The sequence below is a fragment of the Epinephelus moara genome, chromosome 15, assembly GCF_006386435.1.
Source record: "Epinephelus moara isolate mb chromosome 15, YSFRI_EMoa_1.0, whole genome shotgun sequence".
In the NCBI taxonomy this organism is placed as follows: Eukaryota; Metazoa; Chordata; class Actinopteri; order Perciformes; family Serranidae; genus Epinephelus; species Epinephelus moara.
In genome coordinates this window covers 10,504,821-10,530,017 of record NC_065520.1, presented here as the reverse complement: position 1 = coordinate 10,530,017, position 25,197 = coordinate 10,504,821, and the positions used below count along the sequence as shown (strand labels likewise).

General features: G+C 41.0%; 2 protein-coding genes across 5 annotated transcripts in view; one reads left to right on the top strand and one right to left on the bottom strand.

Annotated features, from left to right (window-relative positions):
- Window positions 1-25,197, top strand: part of LOC126401683 (gamma-aminobutyric acid receptor subunit alpha-5-like) — a 92,633-nt gene that overhangs the window by 44,188 nt on the left and 23,248 nt on the right. Inside the window, exons 2-7 of the mRNA XM_050063077.1 lie at window positions 13,196-13,754; window positions 14,282-14,363; window positions 15,072-15,196; window positions 17,047-17,114; window positions 18,303-18,523; window positions 24,282-24,364. Of these exons, the coding sequence (XP_049919034.1) occupies window positions 13,730-13,754; window positions 14,282-14,363; window positions 15,072-15,196; window positions 17,047-17,114; window positions 18,303-18,523; window positions 24,282-24,364 (604 nt within the window). The 5' untranslated portion in view covers window positions 13,196-13,729. The remainder of the gene's footprint in view (window positions 1-13,195; window positions 13,755-14,281; window positions 14,364-15,071; window positions 15,197-17,046; window positions 17,115-18,302; window positions 18,524-24,281; window positions 24,365-25,197) is intronic.
- LOC126401680 (gamma-aminobutyric acid receptor subunit beta-3-like) overlaps window positions 1-25,197 on the bottom strand; it is an 80,434-nt gene that overhangs the window by 42,750 nt on the left and 12,487 nt on the right. For 2 of the 4 annotated variants that reach the window (XM_050063072.1, XM_050063073.1), the window contains exons 2-4: window positions 10,309-10,356; window positions 7,329-7,420; window positions 7,134-7,201 (exon numbers count right to left, since the gene is read on the bottom strand). In XM_050063072.1, coding sequence (XP_049919029.1) covers window positions 7,134-7,201; window positions 7,329-7,420; window positions 10,309-10,356 — 208 coding nt within the window. Of the gene's footprint in view, window positions 1-7,133; window positions 7,202-7,328; window positions 7,421-7,512; window positions 7,872-10,308; window positions 10,357-25,197 lie in introns of those variants that run through there. The other 2 variants (XM_050063074.1, XM_050063075.1) reach the window with 1 other exon arrangement.

Below are 25,197 nucleotides of genomic sequence, written 5' to 3'. Positions count from 1 at the left end.
GATCTTGTCCTAGTATGTGTTTCTCATCAGCAGAGGCCCCCGGCACACCACAAACAAACCTCAGAGGTAATTAGTGCGCCTTTCTCAGACGCTTTAGCATCTGCTAGTGCAGGAGCTCGCGCCCCGCAAAGGCGTTGGAGTGGCTGACTTGGTCGACCTGCCCTGCCAGGTGGATTCTTGGACGAGCCAGATGCCATGTTCACTTGCCGTCTTGCCAGCTCGCGGGTTGTTTCGATCAGCTCCCACCTCCTCTCTCTGCCTCTCTGTCTCTCTGGATTTCTCACATCCTCGACCCCTCGCTTTCTCTGCTCTTTTCTCTTTCGCTCAGTCACTCAGTCACTCAGTCAATAAATCTTTAGATCTTGTAGTTCTCCAAGAGAACTGCGGATTGCCAGAGTGTTAAGCCCAGTAAAAGTCTCAGGGCTGATTGTGCTGACTCTGATGTGGGTTGATGAAATGAAGTCCCACGGCACATAAAATTAAACCAGAGTGGAGGTATGTACATTAAAGGTGTGTGTGTGTGTGTGTGTGTGTGTGTGTGTGTGTGTGTGTGTGTGTGTGTGTGTGTGTTTGTGTGTGTGTGTGTGTGAGAGAGGCAGCAAACTTTGGATATAATCGTCAATATCAAGATTAAGGTACTGTACACAAATTATTTGGGTGGCACTTCTCACAAAACTTTTCATATAGAGCACTGGGAAGGTGGCCATCTGCCGATGACTACATATGTCAAAAAGTTGTATTGGTTGAACACTACTAAAATCCGGGGCCAATGAAACAGAGCAGTACCACCAGACATTGGTAGGGGGCAGCATAGCAAATAGTTTTAGCAAGACACGACCATAGGATATGAAAAAGACATTTTTAAAACTTAGAACCTTTTGAGGAGAGGTTATGCGACTTGGTGAGAAATCTTAAACAACTGTGAACGTGTTTATACTTGGTATTAAGACGCATCTTGGGTGATCCGATCTCAAGTGATCAGCGCCAAAGAGAAGTGTCGACAATCATCAAAACACATTGTGTCACTCAAACCACTTGCCAAGGTGGCAAGGTGGACGCATTTGACCACGTCTTTTGTAGTGTAAACGCTAATGCATCCTGATGTGTCCCTGAGAAGGACTACGTCAGCAATGCAGGAAGTGGTGGTTGTTTGATGAAAGTGTGCTCATGCTCTATGACTTGTCCATTCTATAAAAAGTTGTAAGAAGTGTTGCTTGACTGTCAATCATTTTGCCTTATAGAAGGAGACGTTGAATTCTGCTGGCAGTGATATCTCCAGCTGTACCGAAACAACCGTGAACGTTACTAATGAGCAGCTAGCGAGAGTGTGGGCATATTAACTGTGTGCGGAACCCTTTGACCTTCTAGCATAAGTGGCGTAGGCAGTAACGAAATCTTAACATATGGTCAAGTGAAGATACATGATAGAAACAGGTGTGAACAGCGATGCGTCTAGGCTGTCCACGTGCTTGGATCACCAAACTCATGTTAATACCATGTGTAAACAGGTACAGAGACAAACAGTTACTGGCCAAGAAAAGTGGAGGTCCATGTGAGGCGATTTTTTTTTCTGCTCTCTAGTGCCCTCCGGTGGATGTATCAATGACTACATAGATGACACATGTAAGTGTAGTCAGTGACGGCTACAGTGTTGGAAATGGACGTATCTATTTTCGTATGTGAGCCCTTAGAAAGAAGTGATCTTACCAAACCAACTAAATGTTACAATAGTCACTAGTAGCATAATACACTTGAATCCCCAGCTGAACTGTCAGCATTGGCATTGTGGGTATTGTAGGTGCCATGTGTGTTTTTGACAGGGAAGAAGAATGTGCCGAACACAAAAGACAATATCTCTTGCTTAGCTGCATCATCAGTGCCCAAATTAGAGGAAATTTGCAAATTAGCTAATATAACAAAATGATGGCTACTCCAGTCACTTTCTATTTTCTAAAAACTAAATTTAAAGCTCCAGTATATTATAATGCAGACCAACTTTTTAACTTCCTGTTCTGAAGGAGACTAAAGTAAAGAAGGGAATGCTTATTGGTAGAAATATCATTTAATCTCTAATATCCATAAAGATCCAGATTATGCTTCTCAAACCTGACATATTGGTAAACCTATGGAAAGTAATTTAGCATACCCACATAGATTAGAAGATCTGATTTTCTCTGCTGTTCCTTTGAAATGAGCTAAACTACAGTTTGGCCCCACAATGAGTTTCCTTTTGTCACTATATATGGCGTCTTGCTGAGAAGGAATCTAATAGCACTTGTAAATGGAATCTTAATAGCCCAATCTTTAATAACTATTCTCTTCTCACTTGGGGGTCCCATTCTCACACCCAGCCTGGAGTACTAAAGGTGTCCGTACTTTTGCCAGCATTTATAATGAGAATGAGCTCTGCAACTTTGATGACTTATGATCTACCAAGTTCATCTTTTTTTCTGTATCTCCAACTTCAATCATCCATGAAAGACAGATTGCCACAGAACGCTATACTGGTCGCCCATCCCTCACATTTCATTTTGGACAACCAAGGGCAAAAAAGCTTTCTCATATATATTCATTCTTCTGAATTACTTCCTATAAATCTCTCTGCATTATACATGTAAGGACTAAGGGGGCTGAAACAATGGAGAGAATCCACTTGACCGGGAGAAGATATGGTCCTTGATTGTCCTTGCTTCTAAAAGCCCAGATCATCAGCAGTCATTTCAACTATATCCAAAGGATTTACCTCACCCCGAGGAAGGGTTATCTCATGAAATGGTTATCATCTCCTATCATTCAGAACCTTATGCTCAGATTGACTTGAAGGTACTTGCCTGCATTGTGGAAGTTACTCTAAGGATGCAAGGATGAGGCTTTTTTGTTGCAAGGTTTGTGCAACTCTATCAGATGTACTGGACGTGGCTGTGCCATGCTCTCCCACTGTGCTACTCTTACATGATACTTCCTCATTTAAAAAGCTCTGTACAACTGAGAGCTGATTAATCTGTTGAGTTCTTTCTCAATCAATTAACCGATTAGTTGTTTGGTCTATAAAAGTCAGAAAAAGGTAAAAAAAAAAAAAAGTTGATCAGTGTTTCCCAAAGCCCAAAATGACATCCCCAAATGTCTTGTTGTGTCCACAACCCAAAGACATTCATTCTACTGCCACAGAGAAGTAACGAAACTAGAATTGTTCTTTCTTAATAAGAGTTACCTAAACCGATTAATGAATTCTAAAATTAGTTAACTAATTTATTAGCTAGGAACTAATCAATTATTCGATTAAGCATTCCATGTTTAATACAATATTCACAGTGTATCTATGATTCAGAGGTTGTCTGCACATGGCTCTCAACATGGAGGTAATTGAGCTGGTGGCTAGCAGCTAACGGTGCTAACAGTGCCAAACAGTTTTGTTTTTTTTCTTAAAAAATTACTTAAACAGATTAATGGATAATAAATTAGTTGGCAACTAATAAATTAGTTGAGAACGAACCAATTTTCGACCAAGCTTTGCATGTCTAATACAATATTCACAGTGTATCTATGATTCAGAGGTTGTTTGCACATGGCTCTCAACATGGAGGTAGTTGACCTGGGGGCTGGCAGCTAACGATGCCAACAGTGCTTAACATTTTTTTTCTTAATAAAACTGACTTAAACTGATTAATGAATTATAAAATTAGTTGGCAACTAATTCATTAGTTGAGAACTAATCAATTATTTGAATATTTGTTGCAGCTCTGATACAATATTCACAGTGTATCTATGATTCAGAGGTTGTCTGTACGTGGTTCTCATCATGGAGGTAGTTGACCTGGGGGCTAGCACTAATGGTAGTAGAAGCACAATAAAAAAAGAATCACAAAAAGACATATTGGTCCTATTAGCGAGTGAATCGCAGTGGAAAAAATAAAGCCCTGTTGCAAAGACATTTATAGGTGACTATTTGATAGATTTTTCATGTACAGGTAGGCTAAAATATACATTTGATGTGAGAAGAAAAGTGACTTTCTCTGCTCTCCCCAAAAAGTCAAGCGACAATTCTTTTGTAGGTTTCTTTTGTCCCATTTTTTGACATCCTCTCCCCTCTAATAATTTGTGTACAGTCCCTAATTTAGTGCTTTGCAACCCATTACAAGTATCAATCTCGTCTCTCGAAGACAGACCTCCACATTCAAATGTAAGAGCGCACACTTAATACCTGTGAGGACATTCTATTGACTCATACTCATTTACTACCCCTTTACCTAACCTCCACCCCCACGTTCAATGCCTAACCTGAGCTCTTTGCACTGATTAATCTGCAACTTTGTTAAGGATCTCTGACCTTAACATTAGACCTCACTAGCTTCCTTGAAAATGACCCTTTTTTCAACAATGCTATGAGAAGATTTTGGGTCTTGCTTACTGTAGACAGTCTACACGCTGTTTTTTATCATAAAATGTTGTACTATTCTGTTTTTCTCTTTGTATGAGAGAGAATGTCACACAAAGCCTGAAATTTGGCAGTATTATTTTGCAAATCTGTGCTCCTTATAGAACTCGCTGAGTAGGATCCAGGTCTCATTTCAGCACAGCAAGCAGTACTTGTCAACTTTTAAAACTAGCTTCCCAATTATGCCTGTGGGTCATTCCACTAGGCTGGTGAAGTGGATTTAGTAGCTGAAGTGTTATTGAAATTAATGCAGGATGTAGCCTAAGAAAAGAAAGAAATGGAGGCAGCAGCATTTATCAGGGCTGTGCTGTTGCTCCATGGATAAACCATGGCACTGTCACTGTGAGGACAAAAGCACTCATTATCCATTTCCCGCTGGAGAAGTCCCCCATGCTAAAGCCGCAGACGGTCCCGGCATCGGATGAAAAGCATCCACCAAATGTCAAACGCGGGCGCGAAAATAACAAACAGCTTGACCGGTCTTGTTTTGGCTTCAACACTGGATCGCAGCCAGGGATTGTTCATCTAACGAGCGCAGATGCACAGATGTACATGTACAGTCCCCAAGTGCTCGGGTGGCAATGAGAAATACACCTAATTAATTATCAATTTAAGTGTGATCTCAGCTGTCTGATTCCTCATGCTGATATGTGCTCTGTGGAGAGGAGCTGACTTGCTGAAGCTAATGTTAGCAACTGACACCACATAGAACAGAAAAAAAGAGGCTCCAAAACATATAGCACAGATTAAATATGAAGATCACTGTTCACAAAACAAAATATTAGAGACAAACCAAAATTGAATTTATCAATAAATACACTACAATAAATCTCCACCAATGACAAGTTGATGTCTTCAAATTGCTTGTGTTTTACTCAACCCCCACCCTCCAAAATCAATCCACCATTGTATACGTAAAGCTCAGCGATAAGGAGAAAATCAAATATCATAATACTGCAACAATATTGTACGGTTCAACAGTCACCAGAAAAAATATCATGTTTTGGCTTAAAATACCAGGATTTGGTGAAACAATCTTGAGTGTAAAAGCGTCACGAAAACACAACCCGTGTTGTTGTTTGTTAGTTTCGAACAATGGTCTGCAGCTTGGCAGGTATCTCGCCTCAGTGCCTAGCCATCCCATCCAACCATCCCCTCCTTAATGGGCTGACAAAGTCTAAAGTGAGCTCATACACTCATCACTGTAGAAACGTTGCTATAATACATATGAAACGGACAAATCTAACATATTTGTGGTGTGCAGAAATGTACAACAGTAACATTTTCTTCTTGAGACTGGGCTGAACAGTCTGATAAGTACTGTAATGCTGCCTTCACAACCAGGAAGAAACAATCCAAAATGTTATCGTCTCATATCACGATATCGATGTATTATCAATATGTTGCCCAGCCCTACATATAAGACAGTGTATTTCTTCATGTAAATATAATCTGGGGAGCTATTATGTTCCCAACAAACCATATTTGGCTTCACAAATTAGCAAGTATGATTTCTAGGAGTTGCTTTGGGGGTGTGTTGTTTCAACCCCTGAGCAGTGGAAAGTGAAAGCCAGGAGTCACCTGGTGAAGAAACTATTGAGTCATTACTATTGATCGCCTGCCCACACACACACACACACACACACACACACACACACACACACACACACACCTCCTACCAGATAAATAATGATCATATTCTGATACAGTGCAGTAAAATTCCAGCCTTTTCCCTCTTTGGTAGATGTGGTCAATAAGGAGCAGACATTACATGTGTGTCATGATGCTCTGTAGTGTGCACTGTGACTGTGATGGCTGAATTGGACGCCGTATGACCACGGAGCCTCTTGTGACTATTGTTGTAAAAGCACATAAGCTCACCAGCCATCATGTCTAATAAAAGTCATAACGGTAACACCTACACAGGCAATGGCCCGTGAAATGTGTCAGAGCAGAGGTGTTGATCTGGAATCAGCGACTGTGGATCCGAAGCAATTTCGAACAATTCCTGCAAAAGGACTGAAAACGTGGCCAATGTGGCGAGAAGGCGTCGCTCATTTCTGATGCAATGTGGGTCATCGCCGGCTGATATTTTAAGATACAATAGCCTGAAGTTACTTTCCTGCATGTGGGGACACGTGTCAACACGGGCCAAACTGCATCCAGCTCACAAATTAGCAAATCCAATCAGAGCTCCCTGATAGCTCGCCGCTCAGGGGGCCTCATGGGAGGACGCTCCTGCAACACTGTGGCTCTGGAGGTTAACAAGCAGCGGCTGGGATAAAAAACATTTAAACTGAGAGTGAAGACTCCAACGTTACCAGTGCTTCCCTCCTGCATTGTATATGGACTGTATTGATTGCTGAAACCATTGTTGCAGCTCTGATCTATCCCCTAAGTGAGCCACTGTCTGAGGATGAGCATTGTTGGGAGCTGTGTTATGTTTATTTTTTACACCCCAGCTCTGCATGTAAGGTAACACTACGATAAAGATGTTTCACTGCTTACAGGAAACCCAGCCCATCCATCTGAGCATCACGTAATGGCTCGGGAGGAAAAACTGGCTTTACATCAGCACTTGCAACTCCAGTGAGCGAGCTGCGTGTTGTGTGAGTGCCAATGTACAGAGGCAGGACTGCATGTATTATGCGGTCGAGTAAACCCAGAGAAGCAGTGTCTCCTGTGTGATTGCACTCACCATGTTGACTTCTGACACCATGTCTATGCTGGCCACGTCTATGCTCATCCCGACTGCAACAGGGGCCCCTGGAAGAGGTTAAACAGCAGGTTATGTATATAGGCCTACACCTCTACACCTGACCACAACACTGTGAATGGCGCCAAAAATAAAGCTGCCTGAGGCGTGAAGGGAGGTAAATAACGCGCCACATACCTCCAAAGTCCGGCCTCAGTCGGATATCATATCCCTTCAGTAGTTTATCCACCGTCTCCTTCACGAATGACATGTTGCCCGGTTCATTGACGCTGGAAGGACAGCACAAACAAGAGGGCAAACATCACCTTGACTCCTGTGCCATGCAATAACCTTGACTTCACAGAATGACAAAAGCACTCACCTTTTCGCGCAACACACAATGGAACCGACAACCAGTGCGGACAAGACGCGGAATTGACGAACCCTGTGCAAAGCAAACATCACCCTGCTCCTGTTTGTTTCTCTTTCCCCCGTTGTTTACAGCGACAGCAACAGTCGAGACGGTTCCGGACGCAAATCAGAGTAAATCCATTGATTGCCCGAGAGGAGAAAGTCGACTGAGAAAAAGGGGGGTAAAAGTCAGCAGCTCGCTGTGGATGGAGTCAGATATGAAATATGGGCAGACATCGCCTCCCCGGCGTGAACACTGGCTCCGTGTCTGACTGTGCAAGGAGAAGAGGCTCTTACATTCAGGAGCTGAAGCGCATATTGATGAGGAGGGTGCACAGGGATGCTGCTGCTGGTGGCGGTGAAGGCACTCGGCTTGTTCAAATGAGAGACGAAGCCCAACACTTGCACACTGTAAAAAATACCCACCAGTAGCTGCGGTATAGGCTGTATATTTAGGGCTTTTATTATTTAGTGTTTTCTGAAATATGTGCAGGAAAATATTCCAACAGGTAGAGCTTAGTTTCCTTTCTGATTTAATAAAGAAAACTGTTCTTAAATATTTTTTTTAACAGCTAATAAGTCCTCCGTCTGTTGTAGGTGATGTAAATTGATCGGATTAAAGGGTCCCTCCAGTAATTTAGCAATGCACTTTTATTAAGTTGTGGGACTCACAAGAGGCAGATATAAAAAGGAATGGTGAAAATCAAACCAGTAGAGGCCATGATACACTGATTTTAGCTTCTACAGTATGCCTCAAACTCAAAAAACACTGGATCTTACAATTCCCATAATGCACCTCAGTAGCATCTTTTCGTTCAGCTCTCCCTGAATGGTTCAGTCTCATGTCTGCCATACTCAAATTTGTAACACAATTTTTTTTTCCCCCAGTAAAATTCTGTTTTTTGTTTTGTTTTGGGGTTTTTTCAAAATAGCCAGTAAGTCCTGTTTTTTTGTTTGTTTGTTTGTTTTTTTATGTGCTATACTGTAAAAATAAAGTTTTTGTTCTAACTTAGGGTTGTGTCCAGGCTGCCTTAAAAACACAAGTTGACTGCATTCTAAAAGACAACATTACATAATTACTTCAACTCGTCTTCTCAAATTTAGTCAAATTTTTACGGCAGCCCGGCCACTAACTTTTTTTTTTTAAGTAAAAACAAATAGTTTCTCGCCAAGATATGCTGACTTCTCTCTACAGTATGCCTCAAACTTCAAAAACACTGTATCCTACAATGCCCATAATGCACAGATTTTTTTTTCAGTTAAAATTGTTAAGTATTTTTTTTAAATAGCCAGTAAGTCCTGTTTTTTTGTTTGTTTGTCTTGCTTTTTTTAAGTGCTGTAAAAATAGAGCATTTTTTTCTAACTTGGGATAGTGTCCAGGGTGCCTTAAAAATGTAAGTTGACTGAATTCGAAAAGACAAGTTGAATCATTACAAAATTACCTCAACTTTCCATCTTAAAGTTAGTCAACTTAATGTTTTAAGGCAGCCCGGACATTTACTATTTTTTTAAAAGTTAGTTGGTGTATAAACTTGTAGGATGTAGGTGTTAAAGGGTCACTCTGCAATTTAGCAATACACTTTATTAAATTATGAGACTCACAAGAGACAGATTTTAACAAGGAATGGCCAAAATTAAACCATCAGAGGTCAAGATATGTTGACTTTTAGACTCTACAGTATGCCTCAAACTTCAAAAACACTGGGTCCTACAATTCCCATAATGCAGCTCAGCAACTTTGAAACAGTTTTTTTTTTGTTAAAAATGTGAGTCCTATGTTTTTCTTTGTTTGTTTGTTTGTTTTTTAAGTGCTACACTGTCAAAATAAAGTACCTGTTCAAACTTAGGTTAGTATCCAGGCTGCCACTGTCGACTGAATTTGAAAAGACAAGTTGAATCACTACAAAATCGCCTCAACTTGTCTTCTTAAATTAAATTTGCAAAATATTACTACCCCCAGATTTCAAACTTAATTTTTTTTAGGCAGCCCAGACAAATTTGAAGTCTCAAGCCCAATTCGAGACAACCCCGATGACATCACTGGGTTTTTTGTGATGACATCAATGGAGACTTTAAAAGCCAAAGAGAACACTATACAATTTTTTTCATGGGCAGAGCCGTATTCCCCATGACTATTATATGTGTAAAACCACCATAGTGCTCCGCCAATATATATTTCTTTTTCATAGGTGAGATCATTTTGCATCTATGTGGGATAGAAATCATTTTTCAAGATTATATTCAATTTTTTATCTATTAAAATATATTGATCTCTTCAACTTTGCTTATTGGTTTTTAGGCTAGAAAATTACTTTTACTGTAAAAAACAAAACAAAACAAAAAACCAATAGAGTTTATTCAATTGATTTTTCCTCAGTAAAATGAGCCCCAGTATCACACCAACTGCCTTGTTAAGATGGACATTTTTTACAGTGCTCCTCACTCCATCTGCGCCAATCCCCTTCCCCTATGTTTCCTATAAAAATGGCGGGACCCGAACAATATCGAGGAGGGACAGGCTGCATTTATCAGCCTATTAATCGATGCTCGTGATTGATTAGCCTGTTAATTACCTAGGGGTCTCTCTTTCTTATCTAAAACGCGGGGCTCTGTGGCACCGTACATTATTTAGGTTGAGGAATATTGGAGTCGCCAGACATTCCATGGATAATTAGGACCGCGTGCGTGCGCGCGCGCGACACACACACACGCAGTCGGAGAAGCTCATTAATTAATCATGTGTGTGTGTTGTTGTGACATTTCCTACCTCGTGTCATAGATGGCGAACAACTTCTTGTTTCCGTCAACAGCGTTCCTGGAAGAAAGGGTGATGACATCATTAATGATAAAGGACCGTGTAGCCAATTAAAACATTAATATGCGTTAATGGTTTCTATCACAGCCATTAATGTTAACAAATAGGGAGTTTTCCTTTAAGATATCCTTTATAATGACTTTTTTATTTATGGTTCATAAGTTTATAACCTGAAAAGGTGTGTGTGTGTGTTGGTGTAACCCTCCCTGGTATGTAGTGTGTGTTGATTGATCTGTGCTCTCCTGCTTATACTAAGGTTGTAGCCTGCAGTAAAGCAGGAATATAAAACAGTGGGATGCCTGCAGGGCAAATATTGAAAGGCAGTCGATTTCCTCTGGGAGAGCCCCTCACCCCCACTTTCTCATCTGCACACACACACTTACACACACACACGCACACGCGCGTGTATTTCTCCCCCTTCCCCTCACACACGTGTCCAGCCGGTCATCATCACAGTGCGGGAGCTGTCCGTGGTGCTGAAATCAGCCTCCTGAGGGGACACACTGATGTTTCTTAGATGTCTCGGCTGCAGCTCTCTCTCGTCCACACACTGCACCTCCAGACGGATTAAGGAGAGTGGAGGGAGGTTAAATATGAGACACTAATTATCATCTACGAAACATGGAACTCGGCTACCCTCTTATGGCAACCGTCAGGATGATAAGTGCTTCGGTCTGAGACTTTATTGAGGAGGATTTACATGGGAGCGCTTGTTTTTTTTGACGGTGCCTACAGTATGCAAATTCATGACAAAGGAAAAAAGATAAAAAGCAAATAGTGAGTTGACTAAGCCTCACACTCAGTCAGCACATAGACTAATTGTTTTCTTCCTCCGTGACACCTCACGGACTCCGTCAAAACAACCAGCACTGCTGCTTTTTTTTTTTTTTTTTTTTTTTATTAATCTTATCTCTAATTTTTCCTGTGACAGTCTATCAGCTCTCACATTTTGTGCCAGTAATTCTCATCCAGGGGTGCTTGTACCGTTGGGATACTTGTGGAGTTGGCAGCTTGGTGTGTGGTAGTAAATCTGAAAAGTAGCTCAGCTAATTAGCTAAAGCAAATAAAGAGTACATGAAGCTAGCTAACAAGCCAGCAGAAAAGTCGGATAAAAGTATAGGCTGCGGGTCATGTTTGATATGGCTGCTGAAAGTACAGTGTAAATAGTTTGCGAGAGGTAGGCTAATGAATCAACAGTTTAAATTGCTCAAAGTGATGGGAAAAAAGTTTAGTTAGCCATAGCCTAGATAAACTGTTTAAATATGTTAGCTAAAGGTAGGCTAGTAATGAATAACTTGTGTGAATAGTTAGCTAAAATTAGCAAAAAAAACAACAAACAGTTTAGTTAGCTAAAACTAATGAATAAACAGTTTGAATTGTTAGCTACAATTTGTAAATGGTTTACACTGTTAGCTAAAATGAACAAATACATCATTTAAATAGTTAAAGTAATGAAAAAACAGTTTAAATAGTTAGCTACAAGTGCTGAAAAAAGTTTAGATAGCTAGCTAAAAGTAATGGCTAAGCATGCTAAAACTAATTGATAAATGGCTAGCATAGCAAAGCTAATTAATGGATAAAGAAATGAAACGGCTAGCAGCAGTTGATAAATGGTTGAAATGGATAGCTAAACTAATGGATAACAGTTGAAATAGTTTGCTAGAAGTAATGAATCAACAGTTTAAATAGTTAGTTAGCCACACGTAATAGATAAATTATTTAAAGTAGTTAGCTAAAAGTAGGCTTGTAATGAATAAACTGTATAAATAGTTAACTTAAACTAGCAAAAACAGAATTGTTAGCTAAAAGTTGGCATGTCAGACTAAATTAACCAATAAACCATTTAAATAGTTAGCTTAAAGTAATGAATAAACAGTTTAAGTAGTTAGCTACGAGTAATGAAAAGAGTTTAAATAGCTAGCACGTTAAAACGATTTGATAAATGGCTAACAGAGCTAATGGACAAAGAAATGAAACAGCTAGCAGCAGTTGACAAATGATTTAAATGGATAGCTAAACTAATGGACAACAGTTGAAATAGTTTGCTAAAAGTAATGAATCAACAGTTGAGCTAAAAGTAGCCTAATTTTAGTTAGCAACAAATAATTGATAAACTGTTGAAAGTAGTTAGCTAAAAGTAGGTTAGTCATGAATAAATTTGAATAAATAGTTTTGTTAGGTAGAAGTGATGAACAAACAGTTTAAGCAGGCTAGTTAGCTAGCTAATGAAACTAGTTTAAATAGCTAGCATGCCGGAAGTAATTGATAAATGGCTAGCAGAGCTAAGCTAATTCATGGATAAGGAAATGAAACAGGTAGCAGCAATTGATAAATGGTTGAAATGGATAGCTAAACTAATGGGTAGCCTAACTGTTGAAATAGTTTGCAAAAACAGTATCAAGTCGCCTAACTATAGTTGAAATAGCTAACTACACGTATTGCATACATTGTTAAAGTTGCAATGCTAAAATTAATACACCTGTGAAAACGCTAAAAGTCATGGTGATAGTTGTAATGTAATTAGGCTAAACCTCGTGGATAAGAGGCTAAAATGTTCGACCTAGGCTACTCATTAGTTTGTGAAAACAATATAGCTACTGTATCTTGATATATTGGTGCTAGATAACATCCATTTTAAACCCATTTGGACCATGACAGGAGATGAAGAAGGGGTGCATGAGTTGTATCTGTCAGGGATGACAAAACATGTAAATGAGAATTGGTGGCTTAATACTTCTTTAATTGCCTTACTGACTGACAAAGCGTCAATTGCGGGACAGGGTTTGAAAACCCGCACCTGATTTTGTTAACATCTGACTCCCCACCTCCCCACCCTCAGCTCCACAGCCAGCGCGCCTCCTCCTCCCGACCCGCCAATGGGCAGCACCTATTATCAAAATGATTAGCCTCTGTTGCAGCACTTCATTCTCTCGCACCGGCAGTAGGCGGTATAGCGAAAGAGACGGATAAAAATGTGGAGTGAATCCAGTCTGCTCCGAGGCTGGCGGATGAGAGCGAGCGGGCTGCCCGTGTGATGCTGCCCCTGCCCCTGCCCCGCTGCTGCTGCTGCTGCAACACCTCTGGAGGCGATGCAGGAGACGCGGTGCAGCAGGCACTAAAGAAGGAAGGCGGTGTAGCCTATAGGAGGAGGATACCAGACAGACTACTACAACACCGCCTGATGGGGAAACGCTGACTGAGAGAGAGAGAGAGCAGACACAGAGAGGAGAGAGAGAGAGAAACAGCGCATGGTGGAGAAGCTGAGGAGAAGAACCGACGGGGATTAGGTGATTGAACCCAGTCTCAACACCGCCGACGGAGACCCCCAGCCTCCAGTCGCTGCTTGGGGAAGAGCAGCCCCAAAACATACACCATGGTGGGGATGGATCTGCATTCAGGTAGCACCCCCTTTTCTCCCCTCTGGCTTTTTATAATTAGACACAGCATGGCACATAGGAATAGGATGGAGATGCATGTTTTTGGTGATGGAGAGTGGGGGAAAAGGTGATGGTGGAGGAGAGAAGGGGAGGGGGGGAAGGGGAAGGGGGGTGGCCCGTGTGAATTGTAATGCGCTGGATTCAAACGCAGTGGTAGCTTTACACAATGGGGATAACACTGCAGAAACAATACACCTATTATATGTTTTCCTTATCACATCCCAGCATGTACAGTATCAGTGAGCACTGTGAGGTGGATGTTAAAGAGTTGCAGCCTCATTGAGCAGATTGTCCCGCCACTTGATTTACTGATTCCTGTAATGGTCTGCCTCTGTATGCAGCCGGGGTGAAGAGTTTCTTTGTGTGAGTTGGGATTGCCAGACCTTTTAGTTGATCACGTTTCGAGGAGAGTGAAACACCGTTATGATATTTGGTGCTTTTTCTGATGCAATTGTGTTGTGTTTTGTGTCTGTGGATGTGTGTTACAGCTCTGAACGACAAAATGGGCACAGTTTCAGTCATGGCAAGGCTCGTGCTTTCCCTCCTGCTCCTGTGTGGATGGCAAAATAGGTAAACATGATGTAGCTGAACAGTGATTGTTACAAAATGTGACGCTTTAAAGAGGAATGCGAATAAAAGCTATGTAAAGTTGCCATTTGGCGTAAATTCTGATCGCTCCATGTGCCGTTCTGTAAATGTCTCCCGTGTATATTCCCATATATTTGTATTTGCTGAGGATCCCTGCCAGCTCTGCCCTCCTCTCTTAATCGCATATCCGATCTGCACTCTGCTACATCACTGCTTAAGTGGCCGTCCTGCACTCAAGGAAAGCGAAAAAGATCTTCGGCGATGCTGTCAGTAAATCACTGGAATAGTCCACTCTCATCTGAGTAGATCAATGGCTTTTAAATCACATGTTCGTAACCCTCCTGTGCGTGAACACAGTGTCCTTTGCACAAAGGAAAAAGAAGTAATTTCCCTCATTTTCTTGCCACAGAGGATGTGCTCATCCTCCAGACATAATGCCTCACTTCTTGCCTTATTTAGCAGGGGAACTCATTTGTTTATATTTGGATCACATGTCAAAGCCTTAATTATCTCTACTGGTAGTTGTAAGCAGTGCTTATGTTCAATAATTAATCACAACAAGCCTGTCCTTAATGCGGCAAGCTAATTAATCACAATAACCATGTCATGTTTGACGTCCTGGAGTTTAACCAGCGCCAGGATATTGTGAGTGTCTTTACTCGTGTTCCCTTGTCTCCTCTCCTCTCCCAGCGTCTGCCTGTCCTCCTCAGAGGCTCAGAAGGAGGCGGTCACCAACGACAACAGCACAGTTTTCACCCAGATCCTGGACGGGCTCCTTGAGGGTTATGACAACAGGCTGCGGCCAGGGCTTGGAGGTTTGCTGGGGATCTTATTTCTCATTTTAGCGCCTTTTATTTGAAAGCAACACTTATATTGTAACATCATGATGCTGGCCTGATAACCTAACCTGTTCACCTGGACTCTGCCATAGGAGACCCCATTTCCTGCTGCGATTACATGCACTGATTCATGGGAAATTGTTGTGAGACTGGCAGATAACATGGGTAGAAACTGTGTGAGCGCACATGGAATTTTGCCCCCTTGTCAGCTCAGGTGAAGGCACACACATGTCAGATGCTGTGGCGAGGATCATAAACGCTTTCCTTGTACACCGCCATGGTAAGGAGAGTGAATCAATCAGGCCGTCTGAATTCAGTGTGCTGTGGTGTTTTATTCACGCTCTTCACCCTGGCAACGGGCGATAACCTTGAGAGCCGACAAATTGCCATTCAAAGATGGAGATTTCTTTTTTTTTTCTTTTCTAAGGCCCCGCTGAAATAAAAGCTTTTCATGTTCACCACCCCTACCTCCCTGTTCTCTAATGGCATGGCACTTACTGCATTTATTCCACTGATTTCCCCACCAGCTCTAAAATCCGTCCTTGTGACACCGGTCCTCACTTCAATTTGTTTCCCATGTACATACAGCACTCTTCCCATAATGGGAAGAAACCCGGCTTTTTCATGCTGAACGCGTGATGTGTCATGGCACAAGCCTGCTCTCACATCCTGGTAACGGTTGCTACCCTTGACAAGAGGGCCTATAAATACATACCAGAAAAACATCCAGGCCTTCGTTCAGCATTCAACAAGCTGCTCTCCACCAGTGTGCCCAAACCAGGCTCACCATGAGATTTATATGCATGGCAGAGATTTTGTTGGTTTGACTGATACAAACGAAGATGAAATAATGTGCTACCTTTTTTACATCATCTTCAGAGGAAATGCATTGTGGGACACGTTATGGAAATTTCTGGATTGATATGAATACTGATGTATGTGGCGTTGACATGAATCCCACCAGCCAACCCATGTGGTGATCAAAGAAACTTGGGGGTTATTCTTTTGCTGCCGTTCAACTGACACAGATTTTTAAATGCTGGTGTTAATGCTCAATGCTCAGACTATTGGCATGCTCTAAAGTTATACGCAGCCAGTTTTCCGTCAGAAATTGATATTTATCAATGTGTAAATGCCTCTGAAACTAGAGCTCCAGCTACTCATCAACTAGTGGCTTGACAGAAACTAAATCAGCAACTATTCTGATAATCGAATAATTGTTTATGTAATTTTTCAAGCAAAAAAAAACGTGATTTTTGGGGGGGGTTTTGTCACTGTTTTGGGCTGTTGGTCACACACAACAGGATTTGAAGGCATCACCTCGGACATTTTCCACCATTTTCTGACATACAGACTACAAACGAAACTCCAAAACACAAAATATATGCAGTAAATATATCGTTAATGTGATTTTACACCAGTTTTAACAGATGTTTTATGTGGCTGTGGTTCAAATATTAGGGGAAGACACTGACCAATTTCTAGGGTGTAGCTTGAAACAGGAGGTTTGAGGTTCCTCCTCTGTTAAACTTTGAGCATCAAACACTCACTTTCCTGCCTTCTGGTGAAATTTTCTGCACCAGTTTGTGTCTTTGCTGCTTCAATTTATTGTGTAACGTTCACTGCTACTTTTAATGGGGGGCAAATGCATTGTGCTGGACACTGAAGGGGCTGTGTCCCCTGCGTCCCACCTAAAAATCTCCACCTATGCCAATATGGATCTTACATTTTTGTCCATTTCAAAGTCAGTTGAATTTCAATGCTTTTCATCGCCTTTTTGTGACCTCTCCACCCCTCACACACTCTCACCTGCGCTCTCTCAACAGAGAACGTCACAGAGATCAAGACGAACATATTCGTCACCAGCTTCGGCCCGGTGTCTGACACGGAGATGGTGAGTTCATCTGCAGCAAACACCGCAGACACGCGGACAAAATGATTGGCTGAGCTCGACAAACACTCACACTCACACACACGTCTCCAAAGCCCACCCAGTAGGTATTTATAGATGGAAACATGTATTTACATTTCATGAGACTGACATCACTGCTCACGCTGTTCCCCTGGAAGGACACTCGAAGATGGTTTCTTGTAAATGAGACCGAATGAATGTGGATGACTTAAACATTTAAGATTTAATGCAATGTGGCCGGCCTATTCCAACTTGTTCCAACTGATTCATCCCTTTATTAATCCATTCTCTTATGAACTATATGGTTCCAGTTGGATAGCAAAATGCATTAAATCTCCTTTTTCATTAAATCCTCTATTACACCCTGCCATATCCCTGGCACACTTTGACACAGCAGTTGCCACTTCCCTATAATTGACTTGAAAAAAGGTATTGACAAGGGCGCGTGATTGATTAATGAAATGTGGCAAGAGACTTGAATGGTTTTGCAGTCCACAGAAGCTCATATGTCAGCCTGCTAACAGCGTCATTATTCTGTGGGATGGAGTATTTGTTTCTTGTTCGTTTGTTGGTGTTGTTTTTTGAGCTCGGAGCGGGTCGATATTTCACACATGAGCAAATTTATGATGGATTTCTTCGCCGCAGTGTTTGATCACCATAACTGCAAAGTCTTAGTGGATTTATGAAGTCATAAAGGAGGAGCTGCTGTCACAGTAAGCACAATGCTGGAGCGTTTTCTGCTGATTGACAATTGACTGTAAAGAGTTAGATTTTCTGTCTTAATGGACGTATTTGTAACTCTGAAGTGTGACAAGAAAATGCCACAATTAAGGAAGGATTCGGTGTAAAAGTACCCAAATCTTATGAGTCTATATAAGAACATGATGCTGCAACAGGCAACTTTAAATTCTGGTTTAGGGTAAATACACACCAGACACAACGCTCTGAAACTTGTGAGTGAAACAGACACAGTGAACCCTCCATCCAGAGGAAAATCTTTTGCCTTCGGCACCCCCTCAGCATGTTTGGGATGAAATGATCAGAGAGCAGAGAGACTGGTAAACATGGGAGCAGAGTGCAGCACATTACATGGCTCTCGCTACTTTCTCTCATAGTTCTCGCCTTTTCCAGCAGAACTCTCCGCAACCTTTTCTTCTGCTCTCGTCACAGGAATACACAATAGATGTCTTCTTCCGTCAGAGCTGGAAGGACGAGCGTCTGTGCTTCAAAGGGCCCATGGAGATGCTGCCGTTAAACAACCTGCTGGCCAGCAACATCTGGACCCCGGATACCTTCTTCCTTAACGGCAAGAAGTCTATCGCTCATAACATGACCACGCCCAACAAGCTGCTGAGGCTGCAGGATGACGGCACTTTGCTCTACACTATGAGGTAAGTATTCATATGAACATGTTTGCCTTCTACATTTAAAAACACTGTGAGTAATTATAAACTTCTTCAGAGTCCAAGGTTGGTGGCACTTATTGCATTTAATAGATTTCATCAATTCAAAATATGTTGCTCACCACAGAGAGGTACACTTGTCTGCACTCTACTGCGGTTCAAGGTGCGGTGTTTCTATGACTGCATTGAGTCTCAGAATCCGTAAATCAGGTGGAGGACACATCCCATTTATGTGTGCTGCGGCTTTTATAGGAGGTTAGCGAAGGGAGGGTTTTTAAGAGTACATGGAAACGAAGAAAAAACAGCTAGCAAGGCCAACATAATTCACAATACAGCTGGAACTGTGAGTCACACACAGACAGAGGGCTTCTATCACTGTAGTTTCTCTCAGACTGCAGGAGAATAGTGTCACCAAGTGGCCAATCGCAGGCATTTGATCTCTCCTGGAAAAGTCTGTATTACAGTAAAAGTGAAGTAAATAGCAAATATTTCTGTAAAATTTTGCATTTCTTCTAATTCTTTTAGTTTAGTTTAGCTCATATTGAGACTTTTATGAGACAGCATGAAATATGATGACATGAGATGATAAGATACGGATAAATATAGAAGTAAAAAATAAGAATAAATACAGCAAGTAGTATAGGAGCAGCAGTAAAAATATTAACTTTACAAGCGCAATTAAAGACAGAGTTAGGGGGTAAAGTGACACTGTATGATTAACAGCCACGAGTCTGGTGTTAGGTTGACAGTGTACACCAGAATAATATGAGCTGTCTTTACAGTAGAAAGACAAAAATACTTAACAGAGATCAAGGCTGTAGCATTAGCTTTTGCTCAAGAGGTAGAAAACTTACAACTATATACAATAAACGGCCCTGCTGGAGCATTATGTAACGTGAGCTTGTCCGTTTTGACACAAAAATACAATATGGTGGCCAGATGGTGACAAACAATCTTGTATTGAAGTTGAACAGTACACTAAAATATGTTTCTAAACACATTTGAGGAGAGAGATAGGTAACGTTGTGACGGACTCTTGGTTGGTTGGTTTTAGCGGCCTCTGTTTAACAAAACAGGAAACAGTATGGTGCCCACTTCCTGTTCACAACCTCTCATATTACAGCTAAACAGTGCACTAAAACGTTTCTGGAAAACATTTTAGGTGAGAAAAGGCAGTACAGTAACCATAATGCTCCTGCTGGTGCTTTATGTAATGAGAGCTTGTCCGTTTTGACACAAACATACAATATGGTGGCCAGACGGTGACAAACAATCTTGTATTGAAGTTAAACAGTACACTAAAATATGTTTCTAAACACAGTTGAGGAGAGAGATAGGTAACATAGTGACAGAGTCTTGGTTGGTTGGTTTTATCAGCCTCTGTTTAACAATACAGGAAACAGTATGGTGCCCACTTCCTGTTCACAACCTCTCATATTACAGCTAAACAGTGCACTAAAACGTTTCTGGAAAACATTTTAGGTGAGAAATAGGCAATACAGTATCCACATGTTGGTTTATTTGATAAGCGCTGGCTAGTTTTACAGTTTGATCAGAGTTTGGTCACTTCTAAACTCTTACCATTGGTGGTGCCAGTTGACGTACAAAAATCAGGAAGTATATTCTGTAGTTTAAGCTGGATTTTTGCTGGATCATCTGGCGCTGGTCCAATGGAGGGAAGTTTACCACACTTTAGTTACACAAAGTACCCCATTGTTATGCTACAAAGTTAGTTGGAAATCAGCAAAGTATTTCTTTACGTGATGAGACTTAGTGTTGTCTGTATTAATATAACAAAAAAATATGATTGCGGTATGGGATAAGGTGCAATGTAATAGTAATAATCTAGTAAAATAATGTAACATAATATGGTACAGCAGTATAACAGAATATCAAATGCAATATTGTATAGTATGTATATAATATCATATGGTAAACATGAACACCAGAGGGAAGTGTCTCTTTAAATGTTGGTTTTGAGGGGAAAAAAAACTTCAGGGGGAGATCATCCATTATGAAAAGCAGCCTCATTGTGAACTACAGTTTTTGGCAGCAGTGTCGTGGTAAATTGGGGAAAAAGGAAAGAAACAGGCCGACAACCAGATGGTGATCACTATGAATTAAACAACCAGTGTTTACAACTTCAAAACTTTAAAGGGGAACTACACCCATTGTCAAAATTCATACATGTTATTCCTTTGGTCTAAGACAGTCCAAAAATATTACTCGAGTGATAAAATTGTCGTAGGGTATACGTCCTCTGTATACTCACTGCGACTCACTGCGACCTTTGCACCAGAGAATTAGAATAATTCTGTGCTTATCCTCAGGAGTTACTGTAGCTGCAGGACTTAAGAGTGACTGTATCACGGATGAGAGCACTCTATCTGATACCAGTGCCACCCACAGGGAGAATCATGCTGGATGGAGGACAGATTATCCATATGCAACCACCCTGACATATATACATATCTAAATATGGGCGTATTTATAGTCACTGACTTGTCGCATGCGTCTGACGCACACATAAACACACTCTGCGGGTGTCAAGCATGTTGTCTGTACTAATCAGTTATAATGACGCTCAACTTTGACCTCGGGGCTTAACAAGTGAGGGATCGCATGTATGTGTGCGCGTTCATTTTATGGAAATCTGTGCCTGTGTCCGAATGCAAACATGTACACATGAGTGTGCACGAGAGAGAGTCCCTAATCTAAAAATGGCATCAGATTCCAGTTGAAAGGAAGCAGCAGTAGGTTGCTTTTAATCGTCTAATTGTTACAGTGCCGCGCTTGTCATTACCAGCGGAGCTTAACCACAGGCAGCACTGATTTTATTTCCCGCATAAACACACACGAACACACACATTCGCGCGGGCCATCTGGGCACTTGCAGGTTACAGCAAACTCAACAACAGCTTTTTTTTGCTTCTGTATATGCCGGTTTGCATTATCTGTTGTTGTATTTTTAAGGTTTTTATCAGTAGAGTAAAGCAATAGTTGATGTTTTTTGAGCAAAAATCTAATTTAAATCTAATTCCCCAACATAACTGGAGTTATATATAATATTTACTCTTTAGTACAACGAAGATTTATTTGCCAAGAAACTGCTGTTGCTATTTTTATTGGGGTTTTTTTACACTCTTCTTATTATTATTATTATCATCATTATTATCATTGAAATAATTTATTTATTTATTTGTTATTTATTTATTTTTCAAGTTAAAAAAATAAAATAAATTAAGTTAAAAATAATAAAAATAAGAATACAATAATAATAAAATAAATTAGAAATAAATTAGAAATTAAATTAAATCAAATTAAATTGAATTTAATTGAATTAAATTAAGATCCACACAAAGCAAACAGAAACACTCATGTACTGTAGCACATACACTCGTTTTCATAGCACTTAGCATTCATTATAAAGAGTATATGGAGTTAAAGCACCACATGTGCCCATCCCCACAGGATTCATCCACACACACACACAGTTAAAACATGTACAATCAACCCTTGTAAGCAGAGGCACAGACATACTGTCATGTCACATTACAAACATTAAATCCTCTCCCACACACACCATTTCCGCATCACGTATGGGTGTCCATGAAAGCTCCTCTCTCGTGTCGTTTGAAAAGCATTACTCTGAGGAGGAGCAGCGGGGTTTTATGGAGCAAATTTCTATGCATTTGTCTCCGTGGATAATTCATGAAACACCCCTGTTCACAACCCTCTGCGAGCTTAATGCACGTGGAGCTTGATGGTGGCCCATTATAGCCGGATACCAGATAGGCTGCATCGTATACAGCCGGTTGAAGCCTCTATATTGCCACGAAGCGAGCACACAACACACCATTATCATTAGGTGCAGCTGCCATTCATGCTCACAATGTTCGCCTTCTGTCTAATCATACTGACAATTTGTATGATTTATAATGACAGCTCCCTATTTAACCTTATTTTGACACTTCTAACAGTTCAGTTTTGTGTTTTTCTTCACACCTTTGATATCTTATATAACCCCAGCTCCCATGAGAGCGATTGTATGTGATACAAGTTAAAACTGTGCTTGTTAGTGTGAAAAGACAGATGGTGCAGCATGGTGGCTCGGTGGTTAATACAGCACAAAGCTGCCCGACTCAAAACTCAGCCCTTTCTCTTTCGTCCCGACGTCCAAGTTCTTCGACTTTTCTGCAAGGTCAGGCGTATTGGAAACTTTAGATTTCCCGTGGGCGTGAAGGTGCGTGTGCTGGTCTGTTTCTGGTGTGTTACCCCCTGTGATTTACTGCTCACTCCACACCGGCTGGACACACTCACGAGTCTTATTCTAATCTGCTATTTCACCCCTGATATTTAAATTAAAAATGCAAAGGGACACATAGATAGTCTTTAAAGGCTCTAATCACAACCCCAAATTAAAAGCCACTATCTTTACAGGCGTCCCTGCCAATGGGGCAAGGCCACATGAATAATTAGAACATGGTATGATCGCCAGCAGCCATGTTCTCATTTATTTATCCCAAAGACACTCTCCCCTCTCGTCCACACACAATCCTTCAGCTGTTTTAGACACAATAATGCAATTGGATAATCCTGCACTGATGTGGAAAGCAAGCTGAGCCCCAAAACAGTCGACTCTGTGGGGACCGGAGGTGGCCTCTTATCCCACTTTGCTATGCTCCGCTAGCTTTAATGATATAATTGGGGAAACCTCCTGCGGTAGATACATACATGCGGGAGGTTTTGGAGCGTAAAAAAAACATGACCCAGGAGGATTCCACCACATCTTGGTGACACAGTTGTCATTAAGATTATAATATAGTTCACTGAAGGAAAAATAATCTTATACTGTAGCAAACGTTGAAGTATGCCTGAGTGGTGAAAGCAGAAAATAAAGCAATTGCTAAGGAAACATTTAATGTCGTAAACGTGTGTTTTTGTGCTCTGGTTTCCACACCACTTAATTCTTCTTCCTCCAGCCCATTAAGTTCAGTGAATCCACATCATCATATCATTGTATTACTGTTTATCATCATGCAATGAGCAAAAATACCCAGAAGGGCCTTGATTCAATCTAGGACAGATTGCAACAAAAAAAAGAACAATTATGATGTGTGTGTGTGTGTGTGTGTGTGTGCTTAATTCACTTAATCATTGCGGTTCTTTCAGGACACTGAGGTACCGTCACGGCGGCTGAAATGATAACGCCACGTCTTGAATGACTGGCAGAAAATTAGATTTGGAAAGCTATTGGCGTGCTTTGGATGGACTGAATAAATCTAAATGAAGCAGGAGATAAACGTCACCTCAAGTCCTCCATCTAAATGGTGTCCATAATGAGATACAGCTGAGATTATGCATATCTGAGTAAAATGACTGGCATGAGAGGTTGTTCAAAGGGTCATTTAGAAAAGTTTCCCAATCCTGTACAGAGACAAATAACACATGAGCTGTGTGGCCAGCAGGTGGTAGTATTGCCACTGTGTTGTTGCTGAGAGAGGGAGCTGCTGCACTTGAAACTGCAATCATTTTGCTGCTATGAGAGAAAATCTCTTCGTCTTCGCAAAGCTGCAACCTTTGATTTGTTTTGGTGCCCTGTAATTTTAGTGATTCAGCAATTGCTGCTGTCCCTGTAATTGCACAGTGCTCTGTATACATTAAGTCAAATGTTAAAAGGTGGTGACTGCTGAAGTGAGACTATACATGGTTAATGAGTACATTATATGTGTGTGTTTTGCATTAGACTGACCATATCAGCAGAATGCCCCATGCAGCTGGAGGATTTCCCCATGGATGCACACGCCTGCCCGCTCAAGTTTGGCAGCTGTGAGTACAATCCCATCTCTGAATGTCTACTTTTACATCTTGTTCCTCACTATATAATCCAGCTATTGTGATGTACAATGGTGATAAACAGCGTGATGCAATAAGTTCTACGAATCTAAATTTAAAGAACAATAAGGAGCCATTTTTGGCTAATTGATCGAATGCTGCCGCAGAGATTCAGTTGAGAAGTCATTATCTTCTGCAGATTGCTGACTTTGCTCTCCTTATATTAAATCTAAGATTGTCAAGTTCACTTTGAAAGCGTTTAGCCACAATGCGAAGCTGTTGTAACAGTAGCACAAGAGAACTACAGTCAGCGAAATGACTCAGTAATGGAGCAATAAGTCTGCTAACGCTCAGTGCCAGACCTTGTGCATTCGACAACCCCCCTAGTTCCCAACATGAGGGTCCCGACCCCCACTCGGGGTTGCCAAAGCTCTTTAAGGTCTTCTTGATTTTAAGGGATGTAAGAAAACTCAGCATTTAATTCATTTCTGTGAAGAAATGTCCTTTGTTTAAGTTTAGATTATTATTAAAGATATAAACTTGGAAGAAATCTCATGAGATAAGGGCACAGTGAGGACCTGCCTTCACTCTCTGCTTTAACATACTCACCCTGCATGAGAAAAGTCTGCAGTTAAAACAACCAAAGCGCTAATAAAGCAATGGCCAAGAGTCAGGGAGAAAAACTGAATTTGTCAATAGAAATAAATATCAGTTGGTATGATTGTTAATTTTTTTCAGATTGCATCCAAATCCCTTGTTTTAAACAAATGTCCTGCAGTGTTATGCTTTGAATATAATATGAAATATCCATAATATATGTCACTTAG